A 19,788-nucleotide genomic window follows, 5' to 3' on the forward strand; every position below is an offset into this window, starting at 1 on the left:
CTTCTGCACCTACGCCAGGGCCTCATCTGCGTGTTCCAGATTTTAGGACCCTTTGGTGCTCCAGGAGATCAGCATCCCACAGAGCTTCGTGTTCAAGGCTGTTGAAACAGATTCCGGCTCCTCTCCCCACTGCATTGTCACCCAGCACAACCAGTGGAAGAGGTCACCGTCATCGGACTCAACCATGAGGAACGTAAATATCACTTAACCAAACCTCTTTCCAGAGACCTTGGCATTGCTGTATATAATCAGTATGTACGTTTCTAATTCACATTAGATGTAATATAGCTGATGTTAGTTAACAATAAATAATCTTTCGTTTATTTGTTTAGTGCATAATAAGGTTCTTCACCTTATTATTTTCAGAGAAACAGTTTATCCTTCCATAAGATAACCTAACTCTTCCATAGCCACACCCAACTTAATCACTTGTGTTTTATGAATCTTATGTGCTTTATTCCTTTATCATTCATGGTATTCATTTAGTAGTTGTGTTAGTTATTCTTGTTTATCGTTTGTTAATAATTTTTTTTTTTATTACACTTGGGTCTTTCTTGTGCTGATAATACAGAAGAGGCTTTACAAGTTAACAATCTCACCAATCTTTCAAAATAAATCAGCTGACCACTTTACATTAATCCTAAATGAATAAAAGCCCCTGTTGGGAGTGTTCTCATACTGACAAGGTAAAAGACCTTGACTGGTGCCCTGAACTAGGAAAAGGGGGAAAGTGGTCATCTGATGTACTCATAATCACATCTTAAGAGACGTGTGAGCCAAAAATCACAACGTCAGCGGTGACGTGAGTACCAATCTCTATTTTACTTAGCGTCTTTGGATGGGCGAAGGTAAAATCACTACATAATGTTTAATAATTTGTAAATAAAGGCTAATATGCCCTACTATATGTTAAGTTAATCATTAATTACTATTGTGTCCATGCTTAACAAATGCATAATTGTGAACAAGCAAATCATTATTAACTAGTTTATCTATGCTTAACATAATTCAGGACCCTTAAAATGTAAAGTTAATCATTCATTACTAGTGTGTTCGTTCTTAACTAATGCTTAATTGTAAACAAGTTAATTAATGCTTAACTATTATTCTGGACCCTTAAAATGTAAAGTTAATCATTCATTACTAGTGTGTTCGTTCTTAACTAACGCTTAATTGTAAACAAGTTAATTAATGCTTAACTATTATTCTGGACCCTTAAAATAAAGTGTTACCATTTTTTTAATAACTTCATCCCGTCTCACCTCAGTGTCTTCAGTTGACAGTTTGGATCCTGTAGTAAATCATCGAGCTCCTTCACTCCTGATTGTCCAGGATCATTTCCTGTGAGATCCAGCTCTATCAGGTGTGAAGGGTTTGATCTCAGAGCTGAAGCCAGAGCTTTATAACCTTCTTCTGTTACACTGCAGTTAGAGAGTCTAGAACAGAGAGGAAAATGTAACATTCAGCTGATTAATCAGTTATTCTAGACATTACCCGACTAATCTTAGGGATGCACCGATGTATCGGCCGCCAATATTTATCGGCCGATTTTTGCTTAATTTACAACCATCGGCTATAGCAAGAAAAAGGCAGATATAACAAACCGATGGTTTATTAATTAACTGCGTGAAGGCACTGGGCTGTATAATGTCTGTTGCTAATCCTAGCGCTGCTGTCTGCGCTTTAATGTTAATCAAATAACAAGATCGCACACTATTCTTGACTAAGCAACTTTTGTAACTTTCATAAGTGTTGTGGACCCCATCCGAATGATGACCAAAACTTTACTGATGTTTTTATTAAGTTCATTGCATCCGTTTTCACTCCAAAAAAAAAAAATAAATAAAATAAAAATATCACCATAAGAGCTAAACAAGAAGTGCACATTAAAATCTCTCTCTCCGTTGCATTATCATCAACATACAGTGAATTACACAAAACACTTATTACAACTAACAGTAAATAAATACATACAAATCTCATGCCTTTTCGGGCAGTTCTTAATAAAATGACAAACTTTAAATCTGCAAAATATCTCTGAAGAACTGCGTGCTCTCCTTGTCATTACCCGTATTGCTCCGTAGACTAGAACACCCGTCAAAATAAGAGTCCCGCCTTTGTAAAGGATAGTGCAGATCTTATACATATTTAAACTTACAAAAATTATTAAAGTGTATACAAAAACAAATTAGAAGACTAATCATAATAAAGTCTTTCACAATAAATGATTAATATGTATTTAATTTAAACAGTGTATGAACAGAATATGCAGTGCTATTTTACATTTGTTTACTTTATTTCTGTACCTGAAAACTATTAAACCTACCTAAAAAGCACTGTTTATTTCATATATATCTTTGTTCAGTTGTAGTTAGGTAGGCCTAATGAATGTTAAATGGATCTAATTGATGTTCTTTAGAAATTATTTGAGGATGCAGCAATATACCTGCTAGTATAATTTAATGCAGGTGTTTTTGAACTTTGCTGATTGAAAACATGATCAAAATACTATCTATTTTGATGACAAAATTTCAAAACACAGGAAGAGACAAATATCGGTATCGGCCAATAATTGTTTGTTAAAATCGGCATTGGTCCCAAAAAATCCTATCGGTGCATCCCTAATTAATATAATAAAATAATATAATTAATATACTTAAAGTGAAATATTTTTACAACTGAATATGGAGGCAAAGGCACAGACAATTTTAATATTTTAGACATTAAACAGTAAACTTTAAATCACACTGTAACTACTGTACAGTATAATGATACTAACTGTATTTTCTCCAGCTTGAATTGTGGGTTCATCAGTAGATCACTGAGGTTTTTCACTCCAGAGTCTCCTAGTTTATTCCAGCTCAGGTTCAGCTCTCTCAGGTGTGATGGGTTTGATTTCAGAGCTGAAGTCAGAGCAGAACAACCTTCATCTGTCATATCACAGCAGCTTAAACTACATTAACAGAGAGAGAGAGAGAGAGAGAGAGAGATTTTTTTTTAATTTGATTTTGAAAAAAGCTTTATTACAAATACTCCATAACCCTTTACAACAGGGTTAAAAAAATAAAATAAAAAACACTGTTGAACCATCCAAAAGACGTTGTAAGAACTGTAAACGAAAGGCAGCAGTTCTACTTTGCAAGTGAATTAAGCCTTGCCCACCTTCTTCCTTGGGGAGGTATAAAACACTTTGTGGGACCCAATGTAATTTGTCCCAAAAGAAATTCACAAGAACTGGAAATGGTAATAACCATTTCCATTTATCCAAGAGCCCTTTAACACTCAGCGTGTTTTGCTAGATTTTTTTCTAATAGCAGCAAAATCAACTTAAAATACTTAAAAGTTTTTTTTTTTTTGTCATAGAGACAGGAGTAATATTTCAATTGAAACTATAGAATGTCTTCTTTTATTTGTGTACACTCAGAGTAAAGACAAAATGTTGTGATTTTTGCAAAATAAAGAAAACTAACATGAACTGTAACTTAGTACAAATATTCTCTGTTTATGTAATCTGTATGAAAAGAGAAAGTTGTCAGACATTTGCGAGTCAGCTCATTATCCGTTAATGCGGCCACACCCACGGAGCGCGAGCGCTATTCAGACGCAAATTCTGAGGCAATACATTCAACAGAGTGAACGCCCGCATCAGCTCGGAAAAACGAATCAAGCTTGGTCAGTTTCATGTAGGCTACTTTTCATCATTTTGAAATGCGGTGCAGAATAATTTCTAAAAGGATTTACCTCAGTGGAAGAGCTGGTTTCACTTTCATTTCGAGGATCTACTAGATCGAGCCAATGATTGTGAATGGTAAGTTTTTTTTACTCTTTAGTTCTTTATCCTAATTGCGATATAGTGTCTGAATATTAAACCACAAAAAGACTGTTTAAATATGAATCCTGCAAGTTTTGTGTGTCTCAGTGTGAATTAATGGGGCAGATCGACTTACATTAGTAAATTGCCATGGCTATTTCCAAACTATATTGCTATAATGAGATGAGTAAAATCGACTGAAATATGGGAATAAATACTGAAATAAAATGTGTTAGCGATTAATTAAACTGCACATTAACATTTAGGCTCTATAATATAACAAATATAATATATAAAATGCCATAGAGATCATATGAATGTTTAGAAGATTTGCATCACAGAAATAGATTATATTTTAAAGTATATTAAAATAGAAAACCATTATTTTAAATTGTAATAATATTTCACAGTATTGCTGTTTTTTTGTTTTGTATTTTTGATCAAATACATGTAGGCTTGATGAGCATGAGACTTCTTTCGAAAACATTATAAATAATGTGTCAAATCTTTTGACCGGTACTGTAATTTAAAATATAGGCCTATACAAAATTTACTTCACATGATGTGCAATAATATGTGCATGCATAAGCTCACAAAAATCATGTTTTCTGTTAAGAGTGAACATTATATTAACATTAATACAATAGCTGATATGATCCTGTTATCAGCATGCTCACAGAGGGTTTTTTTTCTTTATCTCACAGATTTGAGAATCATAGTGACCAGATATTGGTCCACACTGGACTGCATGCATTTAATACTGAGATCACTGACTGGAAGCAGGAAAGTTTTTTTTTTTTTCCTTCTTTTTTTCCCCTCCATTGCAGAAACACCAAATGCCAGGTATATGATGTTCACATATATCTTTGAACAGGATTTATTTCCAGGTATAACTGTGTACTCAAAATGTGTCTTTGACTCTCATTTATATTGTTAACTATATTTTAAATAAAAAAATGATATATGTTTTTTGTCATTGCATTCTTTTTTATTTGACTCAGTCACATTCCTGACCTAATGGCTCATTATGCTTATTTTGAAGCAAAAACTCTAGACTAAAATATACAATTCCCAAAAGTCTTGTGAAAAAACATTTAGTATGCATTTTGAGGCCTTATTTCAGTGACTTATTTTTTTGTTTTTTGTTTTACTCTCAAAAATACAAACATGTACATACTTGTTACTCACATATTATTGTAGCCTAGTTTGTGCTGAATATAGTGTAATGAGACTTTTGTCATTAATATGTTTATAAACAACTGAAAGCACAAATGTCAGGGCATGTCAAAACTACACCAGGACCCCAAATCAGCCTCAGACTCCAGAAGGTTAACTTTGTCCATCACCCCCTCCCAATTTTTCTGTATTATATTGTCATCTCCCAAATAAACTCAAATATTTTATACCTCCCCTGCCCCAACACAATCCATCAGGAAGGCAAGGTTTTCCATCAGTCCATTGTCCTAACAATACAGCTTCACTTTTTTTTTTCCCAATTTATCTTAGCAGAAGACAGCCCTCTAAAATCTTCAGCTGTATTAAGCAAAATCTGTACATCGCTTTGCCTAGTGATCATTACTACAATATCATCAGCATAAGCTGACAAACGGACATTATTGTTACAGTTTGTTAAACACAAGCCACATAAATTATTTCTTATTTGTTGAAGTAGCGGCTCAATAGCCAAGGAGTACAACATTCCCGACAAGGAACAACCTTGTCTGATACCTTTAAGAACCTGAAAAGGAGCACATAAACCACCATTTATTTTCAGTGCACTCTCAACATCACTATAGAGTACTCTTATCATGTCCACAAACTTTTGGCAAAAACCAAAAGCTGTTAAAGAATTCCACAAATAAGAGTGCTCAACTCAGTCGAAGTCCTTCTCCTGATCTAAAGCCAACAATCCACAATCTAAACTTAATTTAGAGACATGAAAAATGTCTCGAATTAAAGAGACATTATCAAAAATAGATCTACTGGAGACACAATATGTCTGGTCTGGATGGATAACCTGATCCAGCACTCCAGCCAATCTATTAGCCAATGCTTTGGAAAGCAGTTTGTAGTCACTACAAAGTAGTGAGACAGGGTGCCAGTTCTTTATATCAGTAAGGTCCCCCTTTTTTGGAATAAGAGTGATTACTGCTTTTCGGCAACTCAACGGCAACCTGCCCTCCTACAAGCTGTCATTAAGTACCTCCAGCAGATCCAACCAAAAAGCCTTATAGAAGTCAACTGGGAGGCCATCCACTTCTGGTGCCCTTCCAGTAGAGCTGGGCGATTTGACAAAAAAATAAAATCTCGATTTTTTTCAGAACACTTGACCGATTCACGATTTTGATTTTTTTTTATGTTTAACTAGTCAGCTTAAAAACTTAACTACAATATGATTCAAGTAACATTCTCTTTATTAACCATCTGGTTAAAAAAAAAAAATTCCAAGTGCACACACCCGAAGTGATCAACATGGTGTAAATGTAAAACAAATGACTTATTTGTTAAATATCTTTGCAGAAAATATGCATTAAATATGAATATGCATATACTCAGAAATAATTTAAAATAAGAAAAATGCTAAATATTCTTAGCCAAAAAGTAATGGCAATAAATAACACTAGTAATAGGCTATTATTAACAGCAAATGCTTTGTAAAAACAGAATATTAACAGCAGCTTTCAGCCTGTCACCATCATGCAGACATGAAATATCAAACCTACAGTAGTTCTTTACAGGTTTTGCATTCCATAGTGCTATTTTTCCTGTTGTTTTTATGTTTGGCGCATGTGTTTTGGTGTTGCACTCGTGTTTTGCATCTTTTGCAACGTCTCACCCATGAAACAGCTTTCTGAAAACGCGGCGGTCAAGTTAAAAAAAAAGTTCAACTTGCGTTTAATATCTTTGCTTTCTTCCCATTCCACTGCCCGTGTCTCATTTTTTAAATGCAATAACGCATTTCTGAGTGAACTGTCGCTTAAGGGGCCGTTCACATATCGCATCTAAAAACTTGTGGAAAGTGCGCTCCTCCTTTCCACAAGCACTTGAGCTCCCGTGGCGTATGTCGTTGCTATGCAACCATGAACTGCGCTCTCCATGATGACAAGGAAGTATTAGCAAAGGATTAATTGATTTCTAGCCCTTGCATTAGCTTTACTACTAGATATATTTATGGAGATGAGAAATAAAAACCCAGCTATGATCAGCTGTTCGGCTGAGCTTTCGATGTTGTTGCCGAAGCTGATCAGTTGGTTCTTGTCACATGACCTGAGGTGCGCTTGCAGCATTCTGAAAAGTTGAGATGTTTTCAAGACTAGTGATGTGTTCTACGTTCATAAAGCGTCAGACGAGAGCAGTTAATCAGGCACACCATAATGAGGTCGGATCATTTTCTTCTCTTAACGGTTATCATTGCTGTATTGTCAACATGTCTAATTGTAACGTTTGCTAACATTTTTATTCAAAAAAAAAAAAAAAAAAAAAAAATTGCGATTTCTCAATTTAAAAATAATAAAATCGAGGCAAAACAATAAATTCAAATTAATCGAAAAAAATTGGAAAAAATCGCCCAGCCCTACCTTCCAGACTCCATACTTTGCAGGGCCTTATGAAGCTCTCACGGGGTCAACACTCCCAAAAGGACCTCATTACCCTCCTCTGAGACTTTTGGTAAATTGTCAAGGAAAACACTTTCCACACAACACTGGCTTAATCTCACTTCTATAAAGATTTTGATTAAAAAAAAAAAAAAAAACGAAGGCTCTCCTTCGAATATCGCCAGGATCTGACATTAACACTCCATCTTCGGAGCGCAGTGCATAAATAAAACGTTTCTGCCCATTCTTTTTTCCATGCTGAAAAAGTATTTGGATGGTACATCCATCTGATCAATGCTTTGAAAACGTGAACGGACCAGAGCCCCCTGTGTTTTATAACCCAGTAGATCTGCGAATTGAGCCTTCTTCTTAGAGCATGCTTCCAAAAAACGACATTCACCAGTAGATTGAGCCAAATTCAGGGATTCACTTATTTCTTTTCCCAAAAACTCCAAGGACCGATTCAACTCTCTAGTGACGTTGTGAGTATACTGTTGAGTAAACTGCCTTATCTGGACCTTGTCAAAATCCCACCACTGTTGCAATGAATAAAAAGAACTCTTCGTTGTTTTGTAGACTTCCCAAAAAAAACTTAAAAGATTCCTTGAAAAAAAATGTAGTATTACAATGCCAGTATGCACTTTTTAGTTTTATTAAGCTTAAAATAAATTTACAGTGCACCATGCTGTGGTCTAAAAAAAAAAAAAAAAAAAAAAAAACTTACTGGCATGATATAGCACTTGCTAAAGATGTTCAAATGATAGTTAAAACTAAAAACTATCCAGTCTTGCTAAAGATATAACATTATCACGTGTGTGAACCCAAGTGTAGTCATTTAAATACCTCCAAATATCACATAATTCATTTTTTTTAATGATACGAATGAGATGACTACGTGAAGCCAAATGAGGCTCAATGTGATTCCTATCTAGATTGAGTTCAGTACGATTGAAATCACCACCTAAGAACAAAAAAAATCTTCAGAGCAGCAGTTTTTTAAAGTCGAACAAAGTATGTCCAAAAAAAAAAAAAAAAAAAACACTCTCTCAACTGGTGTAGTTGGAACATACACACAGATATAAATGGATAACTTTCAAAAATTGCTCTAACTTTTAAAAGCTTATCTTTTACAATTTCGTCAACCTCATAAGAGACTGGACTAAAAAAATTTTGCAAATAAAATGGCAACTCCCCCGCTAACATCAAACTCTCTCACCCAATCAACAGCATTTTTCAAATCACTGTGAGTTTCTTGAAAAAAAGCAACATCAATATTTTTCTGTTTCATTACTTCATATATTATTCTTTTTCCAAAATCTCTTGTACTGTTGACATTCAAAGTAGCTAAATGCACTTCACTCATAGCTAACAGAAAAGAAAAAAACAACCCATAAAGCCAAAAAACATCAGCATTCCTACTTGTGAAGTTAACCTCCAGGGGTCGGAGTGATTCTGGGGCCCTTGAGATGTTTTGACATGCCCTGACATCTGTGCTTATTTCAGCTACTTAAAGCATACTATTGGCCAACATGTAATTTGCTGTATTCAGCACAAACTCTGCTACAAAAATATTTGAGCAAAATAGATGTACATGTTTGCATTTTTTTGAAAATAAAGATTATGCATGGTTGACTGCAAGGGCTCAAAGGGAGGATTCTGGAGTGCTCAAAGCACCAGAGCAAGGTCACAAGAGGGTATGGAGGGGGGGAGGGGGTGTTGAGGAGGGTTTAATCGTCTCGCCCCCCTAAGGAACCTGACGACCAGGTCGTGCTTACCAACAGACTTGCCATCGATGTGGTCATGGTATGCAGAAATTGTGGCAGCATGAACTTTGAGGGTGGAGGGAGACAGCCTATGCTCCAACCCTTGCTGCAAGAAGGAAAGCACGACTCTGATCGAACATCTTTGGGGGTCTTCTCAGCGAGAAGAGCACCACTCGTTGAACAGGTTCCACTTCAAGGCATAAGCACGTCTCGTAGCCGGTGCACATGCCGAAGTGATGGTATTAAGTACCTTGGGGGGTAAGTCACCTAGAACCTCCGCGTCCCGTCCAGGGATCAGACATGGAGTTTCCAGAGGTCTGGACGCGGGTGCCAAAGGGTGCCCCGTCTCTAAGAAAGCAGGTCCGTCCTCAGAGGGATGCACCTGGGAGGGGCTGTCACGAGGAGTGAGAGTTCCGGGAACCAAATCCGGTTGGGCCAATAGGGCGCAACTAGCAGGACCTGCTCCTCGTCCTCCCTGACTTTGCACAAGGTCTGTGCAAGTAGGCTCACTGGGGAAAACACATATTTGCGAAGGCTGCCATATGCCCCAGGAGCCTCTGAAAGAATTTCAGTGGGACCATTGTCCTGCCTTTGAACGTATCCAAGCAGTTCAACACCGACTGAGCACGTTCCTCTGTGAGGCGTGCTGTCTGTTTGACCGAATCTAACTCCATACCGAGAAAAGAAATCCTCTGCACAGGGGAGAGTTTGCTCTTTTCCCAGTTGACCTGAAGGCCCAACTGGCTGAGGTGACTGAGAACCAGGTCCCTGTGTTCGCACAACTGATCCCGAGACTGAGCTAGAATAAGCCAGTCATCGAGATAGTTGAGGATGCAAACACCCTGTTCTCTCATAGGAACAAGGGCTCCCTCCACGACTTTCGTGAAGACGTGGGGAGACAGGGCCAGCCCGAAGGGTAAGACCTTGTACTGATATGCTCGACCCTGGAATGCAAAGCGCAGGAACGGCCTGTATCGAGGAAGAATCGAGACATGAAAGTATGTGTCCTTCAGGTCGATCACTGCAATCCAATCTTGGGGACGGATGCACTCGAAAATGCGTTTTTGCGTGAGCATTTTGAACAGTAGCTTGTGGAGGCTCCGATTCAAAACTCGCAGGTCCAAGATCGGTCGTAACCCACTGCTTTTCTTGGGTGCAATGAAGTAGGGACTGTAGAACCCTGACCTCATATCGGCTGGAGGGACCGGCTCTAACGTGTCCTTCGCCAGTAGGACCATGATCTCCGCACGCAAGACATGGGCATCTACAGCTTTCACTGCAGTGAAGTGGATGCCGGGCAAACTAAATCGCATAGCTGAACCTGATGGTCCGAATGACCCAGCGAGACTGGGAAGCGCTAACCAGGCCGGCAGAGACCGTACAAGCGGGATCAAAGGGACCGTAGGCGTACCCGCAGTGAGGCAACTCACTGTAATCCTCAGATCACCAGTGCCGCTACCCGCGGCAACCCTCTGAGGAGGATTGGAATGAGGCAGTGTCACTGGGACTCCACCCCTTTGCAGGAACTGGAGTCTCAAACTCAACTCTGAGATGGTCATCTTCCCACAATGGGTACATGACTTATCCACGAACGCTGCCTCAGCGTGCTTTAAGCCTAGACACGTGATGCAGCGATTGTGACCATCCCTCGGTGCCAGGTAATGACCGCATCCAGAAACACAAGTAGAATGTCATCTTTAAAAAGACACAAGCTCTACTTATGTAAGCTCTTTCAGGGACTTACTCTTTTAAAAGTGCTGAAGCACGCAGGGGAACAGCCGCGACAACACAGACAGGGATTGTGTGCAGCCTGTCGTGTGCACTCCTCTCTTTGAAGGCGCTCACTCTTACCGGCCGTCAAAACGGCTTTTTAGCACTCAAAGCTCACTGTACCTGCTGTGAGAACAGCTCTTTTCAAGCTGAAAAAACAGCTTTTTGCTCAAAAGGCAAAAAAAAAAAAAAAAAGAGAGGACTCGACCCCGCTGCTGTGCTGTACGCCTGCACTTGACGATAGAGAAGTTCGTCCTGAAGAGCTGACTCGTCACAGACACTTGCTTGCAGAGAAACAGACATTCACCGTTCGGCTCCGAAGCGAAAAGCTGAAGATGCAACGCACCTGCTGCTCATTAAATACCCGCACTGCGAGGAGAGCAGCTGCTGCATATGATTGCATGCCAATGTGGATTGGCTCGTTTAGTTACACTCGAAGCGTTTAGTTACACTCTTTTTTCTCTTTTGTCTGTCCGACGTCAAACGTGACCGACTGAATAGGAACTATTACATTATCATTATCAATCAATAATGGCCATACATAACAAAGACAGCAATTTTCATACAAGAACATATACTTTTTTATTATGAAGATGTAAACACAATTACATCTGTAATATTACGTATGTGCACTACATACATAGTCCAAAAGTAAACTGATGGGCAACTAGTGGGTATGGACGCACAATGTATGTATATATCTGTTGATGATGGGACATAGGATGCACAAATATCTATTGATTGGCCGTAGACCGCGAGTCTCTGTTGATGGGCAATATAGACCGCACGCATTTAGTGCATTTCAAACATTTACACCTGTATTCCAGACATTTGTATATTAAGCATAAGGCCAGTATTTTAGCATGATGATAAGCAGTGTCATAGGCTAACCCAAACCGGCTAAAATATATTTGCTCCGAATCACATCATATTACACCTAAGCAGATCTTTGCAAACAAGCTAACGTACATTAGGCAAAAGGCAGTATTTTAGCTGCAGTGTCATAAGCTAACCAAAACTGAGCGAAATATATTACAAATACATTTAGATATTTGTAAGGGACATTGTAAGGCAATATTTCCTGTAAGTTGACAAAAGCAAGCCAAAACTAGGCAAAATATAGTATGAAAATTCATACGAGTTTTATATTATCAGAAAAAGAATTATATAACACTAAACAACTTACCCCGAACTTATATCCTCGTTGAGGTCAATTCTCTGTTCGAAATGCAACCATTCGTCATCTCAATCTTCCTCAGAGGAAAAGGTGAATTCTTCCTCACTGTCCAGAATCATCTGAAGGGCCTCTTAACCGGAGTAGCACGCCATCATCAAAACGTGATGAACGTTCAGTGAATCTGATGTTTTTGTGGCATTGACTGAGGGGCATGTGTGAGGGGGGTGTGGCGGTCTCCGCTCATTACAGATAATAAAGTGAGAAGGAAAAGGAGGAACCTCTCTTTGGTTTCTAATGAATTACATAAACTGAGAATATTTGTTTTTTATTTGACTTACTTCATTTAAAAGTAGACATTCTAAGCATTATGTAGACAAGTCTTTCATGTCTGTGTGGCAAGTATTTGCTGAGTTTCAGTTCATTTTTTTAAACGCATTTCAGAATTGACTTCACTGAGAGGGAGACATCAGATCGCACATGTTCGTTTACTTTATTTTGCGAAAAGCACAACATTTGTTTTTTTGTGAGTGTACACAAATAAAAGTACACACTTAACAGTTTAGAATGATGTATAACACTGGTATGTGTAGGGCTGCTCGATTATAGCAAAAATCATAATCACGATTATTTTGGACAATATTGAAATCACGATTATTTAACACAATTATTGGTGGGTGATATGATCAAAGTCTTATTTCATGATATGAGCAATTTTAAATGTCAGTGAAATTTCACAATTATCAATACTTCAGCAAAAACTAATACTAGGTTAATTAATGTAAAAAGTCTTCAAAACAGCTACAGAAGACAATAAACAGTCAACAATTAAATAAGAACAAAGAAACTACAAACAAAGCAGACAAAAAAATACAACAAAAGAAAAATACAAATGAAATAAACAGTGTTTAGGTTTTTCAGATAGATGTACTAACAGTGGTATTTAGATAAGTAATACCCAACGGAAATTGAATAAAGTTATCAAATGTAAAATAACTGCTGTATACATTAAATATAGACTAATTCTTATTTAAAACTAAAAAAAGTCATTCATTCAAGAGCAGTGAGTGATTTTATCTTGGTCTTTTCTTGTTAGATTAACAATGACTTTAGCAATCATTAATGTTGGCTGCTGTCCCTTTAAGAGCTGCACGGACCCAATATAAGCCTACTGTAAATACTGCCTTCACGAGGTCTTAACGGAATTATGGTAAATACGAGTTTCCTAGGTAAAAATTGCACATGAACACCCTTTCATTTCAACATGAATGCGATGAGCTCGTAATCACGACTTCAGACGTGGAGGCAGCAATACACACGCACTTTCTCAGTGTACACTTAATACATAACCGACTGCATTTACGAGGATACTTACCAAAACGGCATTTCGATATATTTGTGTTGGCTATTTGACTGTTTAGGCGTGTATCTGAAGCCGCCTAGAGAACAGAGTCCGTTTCGCGGCTTAATCCGTTTTTTAATAGCACGGTTTATGTTTAATATAAAGCACGTCCCGAAGTTTAGCAACAGTAGTCCGCGTGGGGCCGACATGCCTCCTCAAAAAGCAGATAGCACGCAGCCCGAAAAACAGCAAGATACAAACGTAGACAACTATAGATAAGGATAGACACAGCAAAGAAAAAGAAAAAGAAAAAATCCACTCACAGCACCCCACTCGTACTCACAGTACTCCTCCGTCCATAATCACACCGGAAGTGGAAAAGAGAGAGAGAGAGAGAGAGAGAGAGAGAGGGAGAGAGAGAGAGCAGGAAATAAGAGAGAAGGCTGGGTTATTTTTTGTCTGCTTTTAGTTCAATAGCATACTGGAGTGACAGCTTCAGCCAGCTATTTTGAAGTGATGGTTCATTGGCTTCAATGTAAAAACTTTGCACTGGTGAAGTTCTGAAGGCTGCCAAGGCAAGCCATAATCCCTGATGATGCACTGTGTCAAGCATCTGTTGATTTCCAGGCAGAATCATAAATTATGCTCCCATAGTCTGAACGGGATTGGATTAATACTCGATAAAGTCGCAAAAGGACAGTGCACTCTGCCACCCATTTAGTTTTAGCCAACACTTTAATTATATTCATAATTTTAAGACATTTGTCCTTTTCATGCAATCACATCATTGTACAAGCTGACTGGCCTTTGCTGATCCTGCAGCAAATGAGACTGCTTGCTCAACATTTAAATTGTCTGGTTCATTGTTAGCTGCAGGCTAGTTCTGCAGCGCGCTATCAGAGTTCCTCTGAAACCCTCCACCTCCACTGCCTAGATCTGCTTTGGGATTTATGTATGTCTACTTATGCAGCAGCAGCATATCTTACATGTTCACAGCAGAGTGTCTGTGTGTTTATTAGCAGTAGCAAGTCCATACTTGCTCTGCAGCAAAAGCAATAATCAACTTTAACAGCAGCAGCAGCATAGCAGATCTAGTCCACCAAGACCAAACACATTAACACTGCCATATTCAATAACATGTTAAAACCTATTTCAAGAGTTGTCATGATTGAAATATATTTAAAAGTAAAGAATATCTAAAAATATCTTAACACAACTTACCTCAGTATCTCCAATTTGCACTTTATATTTTTCAGTCCAGTGCACAGCAGCTTCACTCCTGAATCCCGCAGATTATTATTGTTCATGTTCAGCTCTTTCAGATTGGTATCTGATCCAAGAACTGTAGCCAGGGCTGAACAGCTTTTGTCTGTTAAGTCACAATCATTTAGCCTGCAATACAAATAAACCACATCACAAAATTATGTGGAACATTTATATACAAATATTTATATACAAACATTAAATATATTTTCCATTATTTCATGTTTTTTTACATAAATAGTATACACAGGATTCAAATATGCAAAGGGTTCAAATATGCAAAAGATGCTGGAAAACAGAAGAATCTGGAAGATTTTTCAGGACCTGGAGGATTTTTTTTGAATAACATTGGGCAGTTTAACTGCTAAGGACAAACAAGGGACTCATGAACAACCATGAGAAAAAAAAAAAAAAAAAAAAACAGTCGTGGATCATCCAGGTAACAACACACTATATTAAGAATCAATGGTTCATAAACTTTTGGACAGGGTCATTTTAATAAATTCAGCTTTTTTTTCCAGCTAATTCAATTTAACTAACCCTTCTGCCATTAGGTCTCTTGCTTTTTCAACAAACTGTTTTAGATCAGGAAAATATTCCTACACATGCACACCTCTTTTGCTTTTCGTTGATCTGAGAAATAGCATTGGGCAGTTTAACTGCTAAGGACAAACAAGGGACTTATGAACAACCATCACAAAACAAAAACAAAAACATTCGTGGATCATCCAGGTAACGACACACAGTGTTAATGACACACCATTATCAATGGTTCATAAACTTTTGAACAGGGTAATTTTAATAAATTCAGCTATTTTTTTGTCTTGTGGATTATATGTAAACACATTATATGTAAAATATCTTATTCAGGACAGTACTAAATAAAAAATAACATGCATTTTTTATGATCTCTCTTATTTTGTTAAAATTATTCACATTTTCACAGATTCTGCAAGTGGTTCACATACTTTTTCTTGCACCTGTATGTACAAATAAAGAGGTGAGCTACACTGACAAAAACTAGCATTTTCTATCATTTCTGATTCAGTGACAAATTTGCTAGATAAAATGAAGCATGCTTGAATAAAAATATTTTTAAGATTTATAGCTTAAATGACAATGAGTTATACATTTGTCTTGAGGTGGAGATTCTGAAGGTTTAATGATTTCAGCATCAAAGTTATGAAAGAGCATGTGCTTTATCACAGTTGAAGAAAACTACAAATGTAAAAAAACTAATTATAAAACACAGTTGCAATCAAAATTATTCAACCCCCTTAACCTGCAAGACATTTTGCTGCTGAGAATAAAATCTTATGAAAACAATTCATCAAAGGCATCAGTAAACTATTATACTAACTTTATTAATACACATTTGAGTGATTCCGAGAATGTAAAGTTGATAAAAATAAAAAATAAATAAGTAAATAAATCAAACTGGCTCTAAACATACGTGTACAAAATTATTCAGCCCCCAAAAGTCACATTTTGTGCAGAATCTTTTATTCTTTATAACATCCAATAAACGCTGCCTGTAAGTGCTTAGAAGCTTCTGTCACCTCTCTACTGCAATCTTGGCCCATTCCTCGCTTAAAATCTTCCAGATCACTGATAGTCTTTGGTTCCCTTTCGAAAGGGAACTTCAACTCTGCGTTGAACACGCAATGGGGAACGTCACACGTGACCCAGTGTCTGAAAGCCAACTATCCAACAACTTCAATCCCTACTGGCCGGCGACAGCCTATGACGTAATATGGCGCGACCCGGAAGTATAAAGGAGGGCCTGGAGAAACAGTCAGTATCTCTTCGTCTTTCAGGTCTGTTCTGTCTGATCGCGACTATGTCGACTCCGGTAAGGGATTCTATATATGCCTTACAAACGTTCAAGAGAGTGTGTTCATCCGTGTCCCAGGGTTTGACACTTGATATACACATTTCTGGGCATTTTCTGTCTGGAGAGGAGCGTGCATAGACAGTGCTTGAGGGCACTGTCTGTGTGTTTGTCTATTGTTTACTGTGAGCGTCTCCCTATCGGGACGCTCCATTCTCGTTTGGCACTCTTCCCGAGGGAATAGGTGTCCGCATCTGTGCCTGGTGATTCTGGCCCCGTGTGTGCTGAGGCATAACGGCGGCTGCAATCATAGGGCTCGCAGGTGAGCTCGTTGGGAAGTTTGAGAAAGTTGTATTCTCGCTCAACTCCCCCGGGGCTGACGAGCATGAGTTGGATGACGATGACGTTCGTGTTTGATGTATCGCGTCCGATAGCGAGCGCTCCTCTAGCTGTTGTGTATGCGGAGCTGCTGTATTGTTGGGACGCGCTTTTCGGCAGGTTGCAGCTGCCGTGCAAGCATGTTAAGAAAAGGGCCGCGCGCAGAAAACGGCTCGACGAGCGGTTCCTTTCTGTCCATGAATGTTGCAACTCCCATAACTTTCCATTCCTTTCTGATCTCCGCGTTTGAGATCAGGAGGGCATGGAAAAATCCCTAGCTGTTCAGATTTGTGTCTGAGCCCAGACAGAGAGGAGGAGAAAGAAGTGAAAGTGAGATGGGCGATCGATTGTAAACACCGTTGCATTTGTAATCGATTCCCCAGCTACATAAGTGTGATTTATGTCTACCCTCTCCTCTTCTTCTTCTTTCACCTCCTGTATACATTATATATATATATATATATATATATATATATATATATATATATATAGACATATCACGCTCAGATGCTTCTTATGGTCAGACTGATGGCTGGGCCAATAGTGATTATTTCTGTCGGCCCGCTTTTTCGGTTTGATAATGAGAGGATCTTTTAGGCTTAAAGGAACCTTAGATTCCATCCTTTCATGTAAAAAGGAGTATCAGGAGTCTTCGGTCTTTGAGCCGCAGGAGGGTCTATATTTTTTCTGTTTTAAAATAAGACCTTGTTTTCCTGTATAGTTTTCTGAGCATGTAGTCAGAAAAAGTAGGGTTTTTTTTGGGGCAAACTGAAGTTGATAGGCTGGCTAGAATATATTTTGTGGCCTGCACAATATGGCCGCCTCTTAGCCACCTGTTGTTTAGAGTAGCTTCTCATCTGCTGCTAGAGCTAGGTTAAGTGTGTTATTTACATATAACCCTATGTATACTTCCCTTGTCAGGTTGTATAATTCCTAGTTCTGGCCTCCTCCCGAGGGAGTTGTTAGGCCGTATGCCCATTATCCCCTTGTTATGTAGGTGCAATTGTTGAGTTTAACAGCTAGGTTGTAGACTATTTTTAGACTTCCTGATGCTGTTATCTCAGGTGGTAGGCCCTTATCTTTGCGTAGATAAGTCATGCTGTGTGTGCTAGGCCCCACTTTCTAGAACTTTTATGCTATGGAAAATGTGTTTTTTCCTCTGAGCTACTTGTTTTCTTTAATCAAGTTTGAGTTGACGTTGCTAGTGTTTAGCATCCGTCCTCTATGGCTCAGTACAGATTTGAGAATCTGTATGGAGAAAATAATTTTCCTCTGTGAAAATAGCATATACATCAAAGCGTTGTGTTTGCTTTGAAGTTCTAGACTTTTGCCCTACATTGTGTGTGAGCTTACTTATGCTGCCACAGGTTAGCACTTGTTCTCATAATAGCAGGCTTTTTCATGTAGCCGCTATTGGAAACATTGGTGACCTAATATTCCCCATTAGTAGGTTTATTGGTGTTACTGAGTGCATCACCTGTTGGATTGCATACTTAGGGTAGTATAGAACCACTTTTTGAGAAAAGCTGGTTTCTATTAGCTCCCTTTTTGTGATCTTGTTAACAGCTTTGATTGTAGGCTCTGGTTAATTAGCCTCCTTCTAGTTAGCAATTGTATTTCTAACAAGTGCTGTTAGCTGATCATAGTTTGCTCACATAGTTTACACTGCCACAGGCTTTTTGCTACGTGTCCGTTTGAGGCAGTAGGCCATTTTAGGCCTCCCTCAGACCATGTTGGCATTGTTTGGTTCCCTTTAGTCACATATGATTTAGGGTACATTGCCTGTTGGAATGTGTAGCCTAGCTCAGGTTGCAGTTAGCTTCCCACAGCTATTGTTGGGTTAGAGCTGGTTCCCTGTAGCTTGGTTCCCTTTATTTCACGAGCTGAAGCCACGTGTCATTGGAACAGTAGGCCCCAACAGGCCTCCTTTCTAGTTCACATGTTGGCACAGTTTGTGTTTATTCTGCAAACAGACTGAACGCCACTTGTTGCTGAGATTGTAGGCCCCACAAGGCCTCCTTTTTTAGCTGACTTGTTGGCAGGATGCCTGGGAATCCAAGAACCCATACCACCATCGGCCACGCCCCAACTCTGTTGAGTAGGCCTTAAGTAGGCCTCTCGTGGAGTATGGCGACGTAATATGCATTCCTTCTCTCAGTAGTGCGTGAAAGGTTTTCCACTGAATGCATGGCCTGATGGTTGATATGGTCTTGGACTGGCTGATGCCACGTGTTTACAAGGGTAGGCCCTAATAAGGCCTCTTTTTAGTTTACATATTGGCACAGTTTATGGACAAATGAACGCCACTTGTTGCTGAACTTGGAGGCCCCATAAGGCCTCCTTCTTAGCTGACATGCTGGCAGGATGCTTGTGAATCCAATACCACCATCGGCCACGCCCCACCTCTGTTGAGTAGGCTTTAAGCAGGCCTCTCGTGGAGTATGGCGGCGTAATATGCATTCCTTCTCTCAGTATTATGCGTGAAAGGTTTTCCACTGAATGCATGACCGGTTGTTTGGTATGGTCCTGGACTGGCTGATGCCATGTGTTTACTGGGGTAGGCCCTAATAAGGCCTCCTTTTAGTTTACATGTTGGCACAGTTTGTGTTTTTATTCTGCAAACAGGCTGAACGCTGCTTGCTGCTAAAATGGTAGGCCCCTCAAGGCCTCCTTTTTAGCTGACTTGCTGGCAGGATGCTTGGAAAGCCATACCACCATCGGCCACACCCCATCGCTGACGGATAGGCCCTAAACAGGCCTGTTCACGATGTATGGCAGCGTTTTATGTATTCCCTCTTTGGAAGAATCTCTGAATACATGGCCTACTGGTTGGTATGGTTATGGTAGCCACTTGCTGATG

The 19,788-nt window shown here is 38.9% G+C and overlaps 2 protein-coding genes across 4 annotated transcripts in view; one reads left to right on the forward strand and one right to left on the reverse strand.

Annotated features, from left to right (window-relative positions):
- Nucleotides 1–19,788, reverse strand: part of LOC127494395 (uncharacterized) — a 492,193-nt gene that overhangs the window by 352,540 nt on the left and 119,865 nt on the right. Inside the window, exons 21-22 of the mRNA XM_051860279.1 lie at nucleotides 2,780–2,953; nucleotides 1,263–1,436 (exon numbers count right to left, since the gene is read on the reverse strand). Of these exons, the coding sequence (XP_051716239.1) occupies nucleotides 1,263–1,436; nucleotides 2,780–2,953 (348 nt within the window). The remainder of the gene's footprint in view (nucleotides 1–1,262; nucleotides 1,437–2,779; nucleotides 2,954–19,788) is intronic.
- The window catches only part of LOC127494401 (transmembrane O-methyltransferase homolog), a 204,330-nt gene that overhangs the window by 85,980 nt on the left and 98,562 nt on the right, over nucleotides 1–19,788 (forward strand). The gene's annotated exons all lie outside the window — the stretch shown is intronic.

This window comes from Ctenopharyngodon idella, chromosome 14, assembly GCF_019924925.1.
Source record: "Ctenopharyngodon idella isolate HZGC_01 chromosome 14, HZGC01, whole genome shotgun sequence".
NCBI lineage: Eukaryota > Metazoa > Chordata > Actinopteri > Cypriniformes > Xenocyprididae > Ctenopharyngodon > Ctenopharyngodon idella.